The sequence below is a fragment of the Cannabis sativa genome, chromosome 1, assembly GCF_029168945.1.
Source record: "Cannabis sativa cultivar Pink pepper isolate KNU-18-1 chromosome 1, ASM2916894v1, whole genome shotgun sequence".
In the NCBI taxonomy this organism is placed as follows: domain Eukaryota; kingdom Viridiplantae; phylum Streptophyta; class Magnoliopsida; order Rosales; family Cannabaceae; genus Cannabis; species Cannabis sativa.
This window is the reverse complement of record NC_083601.1, coordinates 48,834,946-48,853,850: the sequence shown is the minus strand read 5'-3', so window position 1 is coordinate 48,853,850 and position 18,905 is coordinate 48,834,946. Positions and strand designations below refer to the sequence as shown.

Here is an 18,905-nt window from a genome sequence, read left to right as displayed (position 1 = left end):
CATAAGGTAAATCCATTAACAATACATTGACAAATTATGAGAAGGGAATATTATCGTGCAACGAGTCCTTTTATGTTGTCGAAGCTCTATTATAGCCTAGTTCTTTAACTTTAAAGAACATTGAAGATCTCTTTAGATTGGAAGGACAACATTTTACAACACTTTCTACACTACAAAACCAGCTGAGCAAGGGCGCTGGGTGGACCAACAAATCAAGTGATCTTGCAAATGTTTCAAGTGCAATAAGTCTAGTCATCATCTTCCATTGAGTGTCCAAGGCCAAGCCAAGGACTGTCAAATGTGATGGACGAAGAAAATTGAGCCAATTCAAGAAATAACATATTTACACATTATAAAGTTAAACTTGTGAGAAAACCCTCTACATACATTAACAAGGTAGAACCAAAGGGAGTAGTGAGGGGAAAGGAGTTCAAGCCCAGCAGACGAGACAACCTCTTTTTGGCTCGGTGATGACGCAAATTGCCTGCACTTAGAAGGTCTGGAAGCTCCATTGTGAATTAGAGTTACAAGAAGTTATGCTCGTTTTCCTTTCACCTTGGATGAGAATTCTGCTCATCCACTGCGGTAGGGGAGGAATTTTTAAAAGAAAGGATGACGAGACGAGAATCAAGGTCTAATAGATCTATTCCTGCTACCTTATAGTAGGAAGGATTACTGGTTTGTCTTATCTTATTAGTGGCAGTCAGTGGGAAGAACTAGCTCTGGCATTCAAGCATGAACCAGTACTTGGATTTAGCATTTGTTGGGGATGGCAATAGATTAGGAAGGGGCCTAAACTAAGATGTTTTTTCTTTCATCGTGTCCCTAGTTATTGTATACAGCACTCTCTTATTACATTGCTAAAGACTGTCAAATGTGATGGACAAAGAAAATTGAGCCAATTCAATAAATAACATGTTTACACATTATGAAGTTAAACAACATATTAAATACAGTTCCTCACTTATATACTTCCAAAAATTAAAACTGTGAAACGATCACTTATGATCCATTTCTACATCTGCTCAAGAAAAAGAAAATTGTAACTGCCGAAACGTATCAAACGCATCAATTAAAGGCAGATTATAAGTTAATTAGCCAGATCACTTGGGATAGGAGTTGATATCAAAATTGTCATTGAATTGCTACTCTGCCCCCATCATCTGCATAACAACAATGCATTTGTCTTGTAACTCTAAAACAAATTTAGAAACGAAATGACTATTTCATCACTTCAATATCATATTAGCAGCATTTTTCAATCATATGAAAGAATATAACAGTTTACTCCCCTGTGATTTTCTTAACTACTACCAAAACAACCCCGGATGTTTTACAAATCAGCTACAAAAAAAAATTATAAATAAATAATGCTTCCCCTGGGACTGGGACTATAGCAATTGTTATGTAGGTACGCATGAGAGACTCGAACTTCAAACCTTGTGGAAGCAAACCATACACGTGACCATTTGAACTCTTAGGTTCTCCTATGCTTAATCACTATAAGAATCCGACAATTAGACCCAATGGTGCATAATTTTGCTTGGATAATACATAGATCCCATATTCACAAACAACTAGAATGAACAAGGGAAACACAAACATACAATTTGATTGGATGCAGCTTCATCTATTTTCACCTTTCAATTTCTTTAGACTTTCATTTGTTTTTATTCTTTTTGCTGAGTTTTAGAACTCAACATGCCACTAAACTAAATTAACTAATCTTCAGTAAACATAAAAGTTGTGGCTATTAACCCACTTGGTGGCCCTGAGAAATTAAACCATAGTGATAATGGTGGGACAGCCCCTGAGTTCTGTCATAAGTTTAGTACTCAGATCGCATTGTCAATATTTTTCAAAGCCACTAGCATGCACTTGGGTGGTAACATTCAAGGAAATCTAGCATAGAATAGGTGGCAATGTACCACACATCACATACTCACCTTAAAGATATCACCGAACATTCCTTGCAGGGGATTTCTACGTCGTACTCCATAGAACTTTTCAGCAATATCATCCAGCAACTGAAACATAATCAACATATTAGAATCGAACTTGCTCAGGGCCAAGAACGAATCAAAAAAAATATACATTACAAGAGGGTGCTCATCACGTTACTGAAAATGCATACCTCCTTAAAAGAAGGATCTCTGTCTATACATGATTTGTATTTCACTTTTAGCATATTAAAAAGAGGTAAAGCATCTCTCTGCAACCTGTAATGATATAGGAAATTAGAAACAAAGCTACATTTCAAGCACAATGGTTATATATTAGCTACAAATCTCTTCTATCTACACTGAAATTAAAAGGGGAAAAAAGAACTAAGGGCACCAGATTAAATAGCTCACGTTTGTAGCAGAAAAGTAATGAATTGGATCAAATCTGAATGAGGAAGGTCAAGCTGCCTATCTTCAACTTGACTCTTTATTTCATCGATGAGTTGATTAGCATCTCTGAGATTACCTGAAGACAAATACCTACAGTAACATAATTATTGTAACAGGCAAGAGTCAGGGCAATCTATCAGAAGAAGAAAGGAGAGAGAGAAAAATAGATGGAATGCTGATTAGGGAGTTTGAAATTGGAGATGTTGTTAGCCTTTAAATAATGGGAGAAGTAACCTTACATTAGAATTGCCCGAGAAATAGCCAAATCATCTTCTCCTGGATAACACTGCATGATCAATATGAGTGAGTCTTTAAATCTTAATGCAACAAAGGAATAAACACTTACTATGGGAGATGGAACTAAGTGCAATCTGTTATCTATCAGCAAGTTTACAAGGGCTATGAGTTGTATTGCTAAAAATTACCATATATATTGTGAATTTCAGGATTTGGTATCAGGGAGGACGATAAGGAATGTGAGGGGCTCTATCTTCTCAAGACATCTAGTAATCCAGAAAAACAAACTCCAACAGCTATTATTGTCTTCATCTATTTCCAATAACGAGAATGCTATTATGTTGTGGCACTATAAGTTAGGACACCCAAAAAATTTCTACTTAAGAAACATGTTTCCTGACTTGTTCAGTATATGCAAAACATTTTCAATGTGAGTTTTGTCAGCTTTCAAAACATGTGAGAAACACATGTCCTATTGAAGGCTATAGAATCTCTCATCCCTTTTCTATGATTCATAGTGATATTTGGGGACAGTCTAGAGTCTCTAATATTTCTGGTTATCGATGGTATTTCCTTTATTGATGATCATACTAGGGTAACTTGGGTGTATCTAATGAAGCAAAAGTCAGATGCTTGCCATATTTTTAAAAACAAGTTGCAGCATGATCCAAATTCCAAACTCAGTTTCAAGAAAGAAAAAAAAAAGTTCTTAGGATTGACAATGCCAAAGATTAGTACAATTTGATTGATTGTAGGTGGTTTTTTTCAACAGAATGGCTTAATCCACCGAAGATTTTGTGTCAATACACTACAACAAAATGGGGTTGCTAAAGGAAAATCAACACCTTGTAGAGATTGCTCGATATATCACGTTAACTATTAATGTTCTTAAACATTTTTGGGGAGAAGCAGTTCTAACTGCCACTTACCTCATCAACAGCCTTCGAGAGTAATAAATTTTCGAACCCTTTATCGAAAGCTTCTTTTATCTATCAACAGGTTCCTATTATCTTGTCTCTGCCAATCAAATTTTTTGGATGTACAACCTTTGTCCATAATCACCAACCAAATTTGAGCAAATTAGATCCCAAAGCTATCAAACGTCTCTTCTTAGGATACTCTTCTACACAAAAGGTTATAATTGTCATTCTCCTGTCAGTCAAATACTTACGTCTCAAATGAAATCACACATGTTGATAAGGGGGGAATATCAACGCCTAGTAGGTAAGCTGACTTACCTTTCTCACACGCCTAACATTAGATTTGCAGTCAAGTGTTGTTGGTCAATTTATGAATGATCCTAAACAAGTTCACCAACAAGTTGTTTACAGATTTACAAGGTATCAGAAGATGACACCTGGTAAAGGGTCGTACTTCAAGAAGGGAACTAACAAGAACATTGAGATTTTTTCAGATGCAGATTGGGCAGGTTCTATTACTAACAGAATATCTACTACAGGATGCTGTACTTATGTATGGGCTAATTTAGTAACTTGGAGAAGTAAAAACAAACTGTGGTTGCAAGGAGTAGTGTTGAGGCTGAATTTTGTGCTTTAGCTCAAGGATTTGTGAAGGAATGTGGCTCAAAAGAGTGCTCGAGAAGAATTAAGAATCTCAAACTCAACAATGAGAGTGTTCTGCGGAAATTTGGCTACAATCAGTATAGCAAAAAATCCACGTGGAGTTGGATCCTCGTTTTATAACAGAGAAGATTGAACAAGGAGTGCTCAGTCGAGTGCATAGCTGATGTTGTTACAAAAGCTCTTCTAAGAGTCAAATTGGACAGTATGATATCCAAGCTTGGAAAGATTGACAAGTGACATCTATCTCCCAGCTTGAGGGGCAAGTGTTGAAATGTCAAATGTATTCTTTGTAGTTTTAGGTTTACTTTTACAATAAAGAGAAAATGATCTCTAAGATCTTAAATCTCCTTGCTGATTTGATGTGATCAGATTTTAATTTCAATAACTGATTTAAGGGATTATTTTATCAAGTAATAAAGGAGAATTAGTGGCAGATTTTCTGTCAAACTTCTCCTCTAAATTATGTACAATAGCCTAGTCTAAATCTAGGAAAAAAGATAGTTTTTCTTCATTATTTTCTTCAAAACTCTGCTTTTTAAATTCTGTTTTTCAGAGTTAAAAGTCTATGTTTGAAAAAGGAGAGTCAAGAGTATAAGAAACATAAATAAGTTTAGTTATATTAAAAATAATCTAAAATATTTGAATACCAGTTTATATATTGTAATACCAACAAAGAACCCCTTAAATAAAGAGTACATGCACACAAAACATGCACCAAAAATTACATACGTCGATATGGCAGTTTTTTTTTTAACCAAACACGTTGATTTAAGATGGGACCCACTTTCTCAAAAATACATGTTACGTTCCTCTGTAATTTTTTGTTGCGTATTATGTGTGCACATATTATTACTCAAAAGAATGCAAAGAATGTAGGGTTTATCGGGAGAGAACAAGAATCAATAGTATCTACTTTTAACAACAGAGAGGATACAGGACACCTCATAGCATATTTATGAACTTGAATCAATGAACCACACAAAGGTAGAGTGAGAAAAGAGAATCACTAACCTTGCCCATGAAATTTACTAAAACAGAAGCAAACTTTTTTGGGTTGTTTCCTCTAATGAAATGATTTGATACTCGAGTCATATCCTGTGATAGAATTAAAATTAATTGACTATATCCAAGATGGAAGTTATGCAAATTGAATAGCAATAAAACTCCTATAATGAAGAATCTAAATATATATATATATATATGTTTTACAGCACTTAAAATAATTGCACTATCCTCCACCTAATAATCTAAATTATTCAACAATGAGACAGAAAAGATGTAGGAGTTTGTCAGAATAATAACACCAAACTTAGACCACATGACATGTATGAATTACAAAGCTCACGTTTTTATACTTTCAAGTTTTTGGGCTAAATCAACAATAAAATATTTGAAGCAAAAAGCTTCGCTGTCACACCTACCACCTCAGGAGATTCAGAATATATATACTCTGCTAGCATAACATGCAGTTCAGGTGAACCATTTCTGGGTGCTCCAAACTCTGCAGACCATCTAGGAAACCAGAAAAAACAATTAGCATACGAGTAGATAGTAGGGATCTGATTAAGCAGACCATATATCTGTTGAATTAAAAACATCAAATTGTAAATTCTGAAAAGACTCTTTCATATATGACAAAGACAGACAACCCTGCATATCATAAAACATGTATCACTATTGGTTTTTGTTCAAGAACGACATACCTTGTCCTAAAACAACACTTGGAATGATATACCCTCACAAAAGGATTTAGCATTTTTTTAATACACTACCAACCAGATAGTAAATCCTCACCTAATAGCAGCTTTTAAAAATGATGAGCAACCATCTACACGTGTTTTTGCTGCCCCAAGTGCTTCAGAAAGCTGTTGTACATCGTCATCATCAGCTAAATGTTGTGGTACAGGGATCTGAGGAAACTTATTGTAAATTTTCCTGACACGGTCTGAGAATATTATATGGTCATATTACAAACACGGACAAGACAAGATCAGAAAAAATAAAGAGACTAACAAGTAAAACAATATGTATATATACATCATCATGTTGAGCGATTACGAATTCAAATTGTATGAGGAATTAACATCAAAGGGGAAAAACGATATGAAGGCAGAAAGTACTTAAAATGGGGAAAAAACAAATGAAATTTGATACACGTTGAATTGTTACATGAAAAAGCAAGAACTTACCAAGGGTTTCATCATCATAAGAAACTCTTGCTTTGACAAGTGTATCCACAAACAACACAGCTAGCTCTGCTCCACATGTTACCTGAGATGGATTTGAGGGTATCAAATTAACGGATGTAACAACAGATAAAATCTAAAGAATTTCATTACATTTTTACCTAAAAATGCTATCCTGCTCTAAGATTCCATTTTCTTTAATTCATTTTCTCATTCTTCTACTGCTTTTTTAAACTATTTTATTAGATAGCAGGATCAAAAAGCTTCAGCCAGAGCTTTTACATCCAAAACTATGATCTTGTAAACACAATAAAGTTAGATTAACTAATGGCATGTCAGGTACAAATACAAGGTCACCACTTAAAAGTTTGGACTACAGAAGATAAGCTTTAAGACATGGACATCCAAATTTAATAACATAAACCCTATCCCATTTAAAAGACTTTTCTTGAATTAGATATAATCTAGTTAGATAATCACACAAGAATAAATGAATTTCCTCACAGACATATTATAAAGTTCAACATTGTTACAATCCCAAGCTTTCGAGATAGGTTTGTTACTATTCCAATCTTTTGAGAGGATTGGGGCTCTCCACAATGAGTCTAAAACCTCACTAATTTTCTCCACACCCTCTCCAATACTAGGGATATATTAATAAGATCCTCACTGTAATATTAACAAACCAGTAGGAAATCCAATGAAACAGTAAACGAACAGAAATTATCAATAAAACCGTAACAGGTAAAGAATGAACTGGTGAGCTATTATTGATTGTAATTGAAAATGAGACACTAGTCTCTACAGGAAAATTGAGAGTCGAAGCTCACCAACGATACCCAACTTACCCCTGGGTCTAGTACCTATTTCCTTTCCTAGCATAAGTGAAATAAACCATAGGCCTGGCATGCCTATCATTAACCTCCCCCTGCTCCAAATCTCAACTTTGTCCTCAAGGTTTAAGGTTAAAAACTTGTCACGGATTACATCAAATTTCTCCCAAGTGGCTTCAATCAAGAGTAACATTATATTCTTATACTAGGGATTTTCGGTTACAAGAACAAGTTGGTTATAAGCTAGTACGTCAGCCAGTGAGATCATAAATCTTTCCAAAATCACATAGCCTTTATAGATCAACCGCCCATGCTCAAGAGTGATACCTGAAATATCCTTGCCTTGTTCAAGGTCAGTCACAATGCGGGATAAGAAGGCATCATGGGTCATGGCTGACCTCCTCCCAATCCAACAGTAGTGGAGGTGAGTAAGGCACACTATATGTAACACCTAGACAAAGCGTTAGCAGCAACATTGCTGCTCCTAGATGATATTGAATCACAAAATCATAGCTCAAGAAATTGACCAACCATTTTTTATGGTCCAGAGTCACCAACTGCTGCTCTAAAAAGAACTTCAAACTCCGTTGGTGCGAACTACAAACCATCATCCCAACAAGTACAAACGCCACTTGAGCACCGCCAAAACAATAGCGCTCAGCTCCTTCTAGTAAATGGATTTCATATTAGCACAGGACTTCAAAATATGACTGCAATAAGCAACAGGACAACCTTCCTGCATCAAGACCGCCCCCAACCCATACCCCAAACCACCCGCCTCAACCAAAACTGGCTTAGAAGAGAGCCAACACAGGTATAGTTGTCAGTGTTGTCTTCAAAGCAGTGAATGCTGCAGTCGCTTCTTCATACCAACTATAATTATCTTTTTAGTTGATTCGTGAGAGGCTCGGCAATGGTACCATAATCTTTGACAAATTTCTGATAGTAACCAATACAGCCAAGGAAACTCCTTATCTTTTAATTGATGTAGGTAAGGACCAATCTAACATAGCTTGAACCTTGGAAGAGTCCACCACCACACCATGACCGAAAACTATATGGCCAAGTACTCAATTTATCGCTGCCCAAAGCAACACTTCTTCAAATTAGCAAAAAACTAATGATTGGCCAGAGTTTGGAGAATGATCTTGAGGTGTTCCATATGAGTAAACCTTATCTGGGCTACATACCAGTATGCCATCAAAGGAGACAAACACAAAAACGATGCAGAAAAGACCTAAAAATCTCATTCATTTGCAATTGAAACATTGTTGGAGCATTGGTGAGGCCAAAAGGCATCACTAAAAATTCATAATGGCCCTCATGTGTCAGAAAAGTGGTCTTATGCACATCCTCTGGTCGGACTTGAATTAAGTGATAACCCGAGCGCAAGTCAAGCTTAAAGGACACATGTGCTTCGTATAATTCATCTAGCAACTCATTGATGACACGAATCGAGAACTTGTTAGCCACAATTTCACGATTCAAAGAGCGATAACCCACAAAAGAACCAACTACCATCTTTCTTCTTGACTAACAATACTAGGCTTGAAAAGGGGTTGTTACTTGGCCAAATAATCTTGGCAACTAACATTTCAGCAACAGAACACATGCGCCCAGGTGAACACATGGATCTCGAAATTTTCGTTTCAAAGTGTTTTCTTCAACAGTCTAAACAAAAAGGTCGTGGTGACACAGGAATGAAAATCAAAAACCGAAGATGCCACCTGAACATCACACCACCACATGTGCCCCAGGTGAGCACCCAGCACCCAAGTGGGCTCTTTGCCCTAGTTTGCAGCGGTTTTGGTTCAACATCTCAACGCAAAAGGCAATTGACTCCATAAACGCAGCAGAGAACGCAAAAGACTAGCCACACTCTAGTCTCGAGCCTCAAAACTCACACACTATGAGAAGGTTACCTACGGGATGCCCAGGTGAGCTTCTTGCTCCCTAGGCAGCACGACAGCTAGGGTTTCGGTTCCAAGGTCCAAACTGTATCTTGGTTCTCACAAATCGACCAAGGAACGATGTATGCACTTGAGTTTTAGCATCCGGTGTCCAAGTGGGGCACACGCAGCACCCAGCGGTGGACCCCATGTCCATCTGGATTCATTTTTGTGTTAGAACTAGTTTTGAACTTATTTTCTACTCAAAAGACCATCGGACAACTAAGGAACAAAGTCTGAGTCGGGACCCCACGCAGGGACACTTGAGTAAACTTTCCCTAGGATTTCGTGACATTTTACTCATTTCCCTTCAAACGGGAGTGAATACAAGTGCTCATGCCTCAAATGAAGCTAAGAAGTCACCATGCACCAGGGGGCGCCTAGGTGGCCCTAACCCTAGTACCAACGCCTAGGTGGACACCTAATGCATACCTAGGCTTGCACATCTAATTTACCGACACACAAGAGCAAGGGGATGTTAAAATCTAGTTCTATTCAAGATAGATGTTGTGGCAACTTAGAATATCACCCGAAGCTGTCGTACCCACTTGGTACTCCAGCACTAGTTGGACCATGCATCCAGGTTAACATTCACCTAGCGCATATGGTTCAATTCATCAAATTGTCACACTAGCAATGGAAAAATGCTTCTTCAGCATCAACAATACCCTAACTTCGCATAACCTGAGAGGTTGCACCAAGTGAACTGACACCAGGTGCCCAAGTGACACCATGCGCCAAGTGAATTGACACCAGGTGCCCAAGTGACACCATGCGCCCAGGTGATCTCAATGCATCACCAAGTGCATGTAGAGCGTTTGTCCATCAAAAACACGGAACGTCTTCACCAAATCTCCAGAATTGTCATCAGACTTGGCCAATTCACCATTACATTAGGAAGTCTCACATCAAATCAACATCAAGGTGCAGCATAACATTCAGCACCTGCACCACCTAGGTGCTTAATCTTGTTTTTCTCCAGGAAATCATGCACAACTTAAGCATTTGACTTAGTGATGCACCAATATCACATTAGCAATCCAAAATATGTCAAAATCATGTATTTCTACGCCCAGGTGAACAAAAATAGCTCACTTGGTCACAGGATACAAACTAACCAGGAGATGACTGCATACTTCACAGTGTTTTAGGTACAACTCGAATTAACACAATTCCAATTGAGTTGGAAAGCTCTTTCAATACTTTTTCAATTGATGTTTCACAAGGAAAGCCAAATTTAGACTCCTTCCCATCGAAAATTGAGCCGCAAGGCAAAGTACGAATTTCAAGTATCAGAGCTCTGAACCCTCCATGGATTCATATGCAATAAGCACCGGTTGTAACTCCGTTGCCTTGCACTCATGCCCTCAGTACCACCTTCCATCACACTTAAAGCACACACCACAATCTTTTCTTTCCTTCAATTCAACTTTAGTAAATCGTCAATACCCTGAATTTTCCATTGTGGATATCAATTTTATACTCGAGGATGTCAAAGTCGTCGATGAGGTAGGAAACATGGTGCATGTGCCTTTGCTAGCTTCAAGAATAATTAAAGCACTATTGGGCCGGATTGGGCTTGTTTTATTCAGCCCAATGATTTCTAGCTAAGGCATGAATGACCTTAATGGACTCTGCTGACTCCATGGTCTGAATTAGTCCAATGGGCTCTAACACACATAATGTGGCCTAAATTTCCATTTGCAACCCTTAGGCAAAAGCAAACTGTAAAACTACATGATCCAATGCACCTATCAACGCAGCCAAGGCTTCAAATTGTTGGCGATATTCCTGCACAATCGCAACATGTTGAAGAGCAAAGAAATGGTTGACAAAGCCCTCATGAGCAAGGCATAATCGACGTAGGAGTACAGATTTTAATTCCTCTCAAGTCGATATGGTCTGCCTTAGGTTTCCCACCTGAACCAACTCAATGCTACCCTTCTAAGCAACATACCTGCCTCAGGTTGTTCTGTTGGTGACAATCTTTGGAGCCCAAAATATCGATCAGCCTGATGAGTCCACTCATCAGGATTGGCCTCTAAATAAATAGGTAATTCAATTTTACTAGCTCTAAATTACGTTCTTTTTACTCCTTCGCTGGCGCGAGAATTGGAACCAGTTGCTCCCGACAATGGTGAGGCTTCACCAGTCATTCGCCAACCGGAGGTTTGGGAGACCGCAAAAGCTTTGCAGATGATGGTGGTGAGTTCATCAGCAATGGGAGCTTGCCCATTCGTGAGTATCTTAAGTTGTTTCGTGATCACGACCAAGCTTTGGTCGTGCAATTTCAAGTGCTCCTTCAAGCCACCAATAATCCCTTCCATTCGTGTCTCCATTCTTGTCGGCGACATTTATTGGAGTCGGTGCTCAGTAAAAAATGATAAGACCTTCCCTATAATTGTAATATCGACAAACTAAAAGCAAAACAGTAGGAAATCTAATGAAACAGTACACAGATGCAACAATTCTCAATAAAACAGTAACAAGTGGTGAACAAATTAGTTATTATTGATAGTAATTGAAAATCAGACACTAGCTCTATAGGGAAAATTAGAGTCGAAGCTCTCCAAGAATGCTAAGAATTACTAAGTTCTTGCATAACCCTCACTCAGTTCACATACATTCTATAAGAGCAACTCAACTTACACAAGGAATTACAAAAACACCCCTCCACTCACTCTAACAGCCAGCTCAGCAATGATATCCAACTTACCCCTGTGTCTGGTTCCTATTTCCTCTCCTAGCGTAAGTGAAACAAACCATAAGCCTATGATATATACTCAAAAACATTTGCCACATCAGTGACCAAGAGTGAATACAACTCATTCAACTAATACACATCAGCCTAAAGACTAATAAGAGATTTCCAATTGTCCAATTCATTAACTAGATTTTCATAAGCTTAAACAACTTATCAGGACCTTTTCCTTTCGTAAACAAATCGAAGCTAGGGCTTATTGCCCATCTCCAATTCTTTTGTAATCACCACATATTACCATGTGAACTATTAAATATAAATTTCACCATATATATTAAATATATTATGTACTAGAGTGATAAAAAGTGTATAACCTGCCCGTTATCCAATTGGATGCAAGCACCTGAATGAATAATATCCAAAGCTTCAGAAAACCTTTGGGCAGATACATATCTGCAATAAAGCATGCATGCTTCATCAGTGACCTGAATTGGTGATAAAGTGTAACAAGTTACATGCTAGGTGAAAATAACATATGACGGATACCAAATGGGCAAAGTTTGAGTTGATACAAATGTAGGTTCGTAAAAGTTATGATGTTATATTCCTCCCTCGATAGACAAATATAAACATCAAGAGTGCATCGATGTATGTAGCAAAGAATTTTATGTGAATCTCTGATCTAGATTACTAAAAGAAACCAATGTTATTGGAGTCTCACCAAATAAGGAAAAGAAGAAAGCAATTGACTGAACTTTTTAAGATGATCTCTTTACTTATACACTTAACACACATGTATAATAAATAATATACACACACATATATACATGTACAAACATATACATCGGATTCTCCCCTTGCACCCTACAATATTTGAGAGAGAAAATTCTAAATTGTAAGGTATCCCCCACGACATATTGAACGCCAAAAGTCATGGTTGAAAACTATAGCTAATTACTACAAATCACCTTGGGTTATGTTTTATGAATAAAGTGTGCAATAATTTCCATAAGTTTGTTGCTAATCACCTATAGACTATAGTTACAAAATGTAACCACTAAAAAAACTCATCCATACATATATATTCCCTTATCTCCTTATCCTTATATATAAAAAGGGCCTATGTGGTGTAAAGAATTTGTTGGTTTAACACTTGTTATCTTAATTTTCTGTTACTTAACGAAGAAGCTTAAAAAAGTTTAATTTGTTAACTATAATACAAATTAGTCTGGATGCCATGCTCGTTGTTAGGTAAATTACTTAACTAAGATTATTGAGTTATGCTAATTTTTCCAAAGTTTCTGATATATGAGTTATGCGGGTTGGGAAAGGCACATTGGTTTTGGCTCTAGATATGGTCTTCTATCTCATCCTATGTCTTGCAATGATTAATCTACTAACGTGGAAGGTACAAGACCAGTAGATGGATGAGATACATCTGTAACAAACTTGTAAGAATACCTTGATATTATTTCGAAGAACAATAGTTTTTGGAGGGCAACACACACGGAATCTTAAGAGATTATTTGGTTTCAACATGTGATTTTAGTACTAGTATTACATTAACATTTAAACCATTTTGAAGCTACGAAATTGTAAGATAGTATAAATTAGTGCTTGGCTATTCATGAGTAGAAATCTTCATCTTGTCAGCATGAAATTTTTTGTCTTAAATCAGATTTAGATAAATTGTTAGCTTATATTAATAAGCATGAAAAAATGCTAAACGTGCATTGGATGTTGCTGCCGTCTAATATGTTTATATATAAACAGTAGAGCCTTATTTAGTTATAATCTCTCCATTAGAATAGAATTTACTTGGTCAAGTGTATTATATATATATATGTGTATAAATTGATATTATATATGTTGAACATAAGAGAATGTCCGCACCTTGCACTTATAGACTTGTACATCTGTTGAGCTCCATAGTAGTTACCCTCTTCAACAACTTTCTTTAATTTCTCAATATTCTGCATTTTAAATCGAAAAAAAAAAAACAGACTGGAATTACTCATTCAACTTAGCTTTTTTTTTTTTTGTTGAAAGAACATTCAACTTAGCTAATAAATTAAGACCACACGAACAAAAAAACAGTTCAACTGCACCAAATTTCAATAAGAACTCCTTTCCATCAACTATTACTAACCAAATTTTCAACATTCAACAAAATTATGCATCTAAGTTTGTACGTGAAATTGAAATCAGAAGCAAAATAGGAATATTCTAATACAGAAACAAATCGATGCTGATGAGAGTTTAATCAACCGAGATTTGACATTTTCCAAAAGGACCATGCACCAGTACAAAACGATTAGGTGATCAATTTTTCATAGAACAAATAACGAATAATGCTTCAAAATTCAACTATTTGGATCCAAATAACAAACACCCACAAGACCCCTCCACCCCTCTTTTTCGCTTCCAATCACTTTTCAGGTAAACAAACACAAAATAGAGAGAATGGTTTCTCGGGAAAACCAAAACCAAGAGGTAAAAAGAATAAATGGAAGAAGATAGATTACCTCTTGAGCCGGAGGCAGAACACCTCTTCTAGGTCTCTCCCCGGACATGACCTTGCTTCTTAGAATTGAGGTATTTCAATGGCAGAGATCTGGGTCTGGCTCAATCAAGCAGCTGTGTTGGAAATGAATGTTATGTTCTCAACGAGTTGGGTGTAATTTGTATTGGCATTTTTTTTCACTTTGACATTTCTTTTTAGGGTAAATACCCTCAAAAAGAGTTACTGAGTTCGGATTTGTGTTCAAGAAAAGTTGAACCCTATTTTTTAAGGGAAATTTGATTTTCTATACTTAGAAAATAAAAAAATTTGATTCCTAAACCAATAATTTAAACCCTAAAAAAAACTATACCTTTTTTTTCAAAACCCCAAAAATACCCCCAAACTCTCACAGCATCTCTCTTTCTCTCTCTATCTCGGCCGATCCCAAGAATCCCACACCCCAGGTCTGATGGTCGGACCATGGGGTCCGACCAATCGGACCCATCGGACCCCAAGGTCCGACCATCGGACCTCTCTCTTCCCCTCTCTCTCTCTCAAATCGCAGGAAAAAAAAAATTCACAGACGGTCGGACCTTTGGGTCCGATGGGTCGATTGGTCGGACCCATCGGACCCCAAGGTCCGACCATCGGACCTCTTTCTTCCTCTCTCTCTAAATCGCAGAAAAAAAAAAAAAAAAAATCACACCGATGGTCGGACCTTGGGGTCCGATGGGGTCCGACCAATCGGACCCCAAGGTCCGACCATCGGACCTCTCTCTTCCTCTCTCTCTCAAATCGCAGGAAAAAAAAAAGTTTCACAGACGGTCGGAGGGGTTGGGGTCGGACTGGGGTTGCTCTTTCGGGTTGGGGTTGGAGTCGGAGGGGTTGGGGTTCGGGTGGTGATCGGCGTTGGGGTCGGAGGGGTTGGGGTTCGGGTGTGAGATAGAGGGAGAGAGAGATGATGCAGAGAGAGAGAGAATATTGTGAGGGGGTATTTTTGGGGTTTTGAAAAAAAAGGAATAGTTTTTTTAGGTTTTAAATTTTTGGTTTAGGGAAAAAAAATTTTGATTTTCTAAGTATAGAAAATCAAATTTCCCTTTTTTAAAATTGTGTTTTTAAAAGGGGAAATTTGATCTTTCATGCTTAAAAATAACACATGGTGTTATTTTGAACAAAAAAATTACACATTGTGTAAATATGCTCATTTTTCAATTGGGTTCCAAAAATACCCTTAGCTTTTCAGTTTCCCCCCTCCTCTCTATCAGCGTTCTCTCTCTCTTCCTTCCCTTTCCATTCGAACCCAAAACCCCGAACCCACCCACCCCTCCATTCGAACCAGACCATCGACGCCTTGACCTCCGAAGCGACTCAGAGCTACCCAACGAACCCACCCCTCTGACGACCCAACGAACCCACCCCCCCGAACGACGGACGACCCAACGAACCCACCCCTCCGAACGAACGACGACCCAACGAACTCACGAACGAACGACGACCCTCTCGACCCAACGAACACCGACCCTCTCGACCAAATCGATCCCAGCGACCAACCACACTCACTCGAATCCCACGAACCCAATCGGATTAAAGAGGTATTTTTTTCAAATTTTTATTTTAATTTATCTTTAAAGTGTGGCTTAAGTTGTGGATGAATATGTGGTTAATTTTGAGTTAGTATGTGTTTTTGTGATAAATTGTGCAAGAAAAATGTAGGAAAAATATGGGTTTCGTGCTGATTGATCTGTTCATGTGTTTTTGTGTTTTTGCGACTTTGTGCGATTTATGTGCGATCTTGTGCGATTAAGTTGTAGACTTTTTGTGTTGGGTATGTTAAGCGATATTATGCGATGTTGTGCGATTTTGAGCGATTTATAGAATGTGATTAAGGTTTTGCATTTTTTAGCGACATTATGCGACTTATTGTGCGATTTTACTGACATCAGAAATTTCCAAGTGTTACGCTGTTTTTTTGGCGATTTGTATGCGATTTTTGTGCGATTTATGTTGACAGTGGCTTTTTAATTTTTGTTGATGGCTTATGCGATTTTTAGCGATGTTGGTGCGATTTTTATGCGATGTAGTCTAATTAATCTTGTAAATGCATATGGCTCCTGAACTTATTCTACCCTTGGCTGAGCATTTTCCAGGCCGTATCACGTACAGAGGAAATGGGTACTTTGCTTCAATAAAGGCTAAGTTTGAAGCCTTCAACTTGACTGAGAGGGTGAAGGAAACTCCCTTTGGAGTTTTTTGGAATGCCAGTGATTTGAAATTCTCTGGGGTGATTGTGCATCAACTGCTATTGAGGAAAACGAAAGTGACTGAGGTGAAAAATGATGAAGTATGGTTTTACGTGGATAAAACTGAAGCCAGATTTGGGCGGTCTGAGTTTGGTTTGATCACCGGACTAAAGATGAGCGGTGGCCCCTCAACAAAAGATTTGAGTACACTGTGTGAGTCTGATCGGATATTGTGGGGCTACCTCAATAATGTCAAACGGGTCACTTTCAAAACCCTTTGGCTAGCTTTTGAGTCCTGCGATGTGGCGGACGATGTGTACAAGTTGGGGTTGTGCACATTTGTTGAGGGTGTTCTTCTATCAAGGGCTGAGGGTGTTTATATCTGGACGGATATGCTGAAGCTGGTAGAAAACGTAGAAAACTTCTTCAAGTATCCGTGGGGCCTCCTTTCTTATCAGAAGTTATTGTCATCCACAACTAAGAGTATGAGTGACCTGAGGAAGAATTACATTGATAAGGTCTCTACTAAAGATAAGATGAAGAAGAAAGGGAAGACGGAGAAAAAAATTACTCAACCGGAGGCAAAGTACAATGTCTATGGATATGCCCCAGCGCTGCAATACTGGGCCTTCGAGGTGATGCAAGATTTGGGGAAGAAGTATGGGCAGTGCAGAGGGACTAGATTCCCTCGAATGTTGAATTGGAGTACTCCCGATTCCGTTACGAGACATGATGTGAAGCAACCTGACGTGGCTGCACTATTTGAGAAAAGGGTATGTCAATCTTAGTTTCTTTGTTTTTTTGGTATTTAAATTGTGAAACTATGATTTTATACGATTTTAAGCGATTTTAATGCGATATGTATGAGATTTCTGCATGTTTCTGTTTGTCAATCTGTTTTCATATACGATGTTATGCGATGTTTTGGCGACTTTTGTGCGATTTATTATGTTAGTGTTAGAACAGTTATTTTATGCGATGTTATGCGAGTTTATGCGATATTTGTGCGATTTGACCTTGTTGCTATTCTGATTTTTTTGGCGATATGTATGCGAGTTTGTGCGAGTTATGTGTGATAATCGGTACTTGTTAATTTGTCAGTGTCCGCGATTTTATGCGATTACTGTGCGATTTTGAATGTTAAATGTTTATTTGGCTTTCTTTCAGATGGTGTGCTTCAAATTTTGTATCCTCGGAATTGGGAGGTTGACTACTGAAAGAACAATTGTGAGGATGAGGTCCCCACAGTAGAAATGGGGTTAGATGAGGTCGAAGAAACATAAGTCGGGGCGCAAGATTCGACCGCATTCGAGACCCAAGCCCAACGGGTGGCAGAATATGTTAAAAGGTCCAAAATTATTCCACCATCCCCACCCAAGGAAACAGCAGACGCCTCCACATCTGCCACTGTGCCCCCAGCATCTACCACTGTGCCCCCAAGCTCTGCTCCACCCAATGACTCCGACTACCTCTTGTTGGCTAAGAGGTTGGAGAAGGTAGAAGCGCAACAACTTGCGATTCTCACTGCCCAGACTGAGATGAAGGCTGACTTCAAGAGAAGTCAGAAAGAGATGAAGAATCTTATCATGGATCAAATTGCGACCGTGATAAGTTTGTTACAGAAGCAGCCTTCGGAGCCGACACAACCATCAGGGCCGGCACAGCAATCAGACCCCACACATCCATCTGACACGGCAGAGCCATTACAGACGGTACATCCATCACCACCGACATATGATGATGATGATGATGATGATGTCTACCCAGAAGATTGGCAACCTGACGTATGTGACGTTCCTTCTACTCCTACAAACGCCATTGTCATTTCGCTGGGTGATACAGAATCTCAGGATGTGGAAGAGTTGCAGGGGCCACCAGATGGGGTGGAGTTCTGTAGGCTTAGGCGAAAGCGGAAGCCGGTTTTCTTGAATGACTACACAGCTGGGAAGAAGAAACAAAGACATGGGCCCGTGGTAGTAGACACATTGAAACCGGCGGACCCCCGGCTGTTAAAATTTTTCCAGAAGTGGATTACTTATGCTAGGGACAATGGCCGTCCTAGGGATGTTCACACTGGCGAAGCCACTAGATCTTGGTTCGTGAAATTGATGGTGCTGAACGAATGGCTCGACGATGCTGTAAGTTATTTCTTAACAGAATTAATTTATTGTGTTTTTCATTTTCTGTGCGACTTACATGCGATTTATATGCTATATTTGCACTTAATGTTTAATCTGTTTATGCGACTTTTATGCGATTTATATGCGATGTGTGTGCGAT

General features: G+C 38.4%; 1 protein-coding gene across 1 annotated transcript; it reads right to left on the bottom strand.

Moving 5' to 3' along the window:
• Positions 1-877: 877 nt before the first annotated feature.
• Positions 878-14,630, bottom strand: LOC115705207 (protein GET4). The gene is made up of 13 exons (XM_061108443.1): positions 14,612-14,630; positions 14,408-14,536; positions 13,776-13,855; positions 12,257-12,335; positions 6,403-6,484; positions 6,008-6,158; positions 5,635-5,725; positions 5,225-5,308; positions 2,633-2,679; positions 2,355-2,483; positions 2,135-2,219; positions 1,947-2,027; positions 878-1,163 (listed from the first exon to the last, which is right to left on the bottom strand). Exons 2-13 carry the CDS (start codon positions 14,453-14,455, stop codon positions 1,146-1,148), a joined length of 975 nt encoding a protein of 324 aa, XP_060964426.1. The 5' UTR covers positions 14,456-14,536; positions 14,612-14,630; the 3' UTR covers positions 878-1,145.
• Positions 14,631-18,905: the final 4,275 nt, after the last annotated feature.

Coding starts and splice junctions, on each gene's coding strand:
- LOC115705207 (XM_061108443.1), bottom strand. CDS start 14,455: ATGTCCGGGGAGAGACCTAGAAGAGGTGTTCTGCCTCCGGCTCAAGAG. Junction 6,485..12,256: donor TCCAATTGGATAACGGGCAG/GTTATACACTTT, acceptor AATCCATCTCAG/GTAACATGTGGAGCAGAGCT. Junction 5,309..5,634: donor ATTCTGAATCTCCTGAGGTG/GTAGGTGTGACA, acceptor ATTCTATCACAG/GATATGACTCGAGTATCAAA.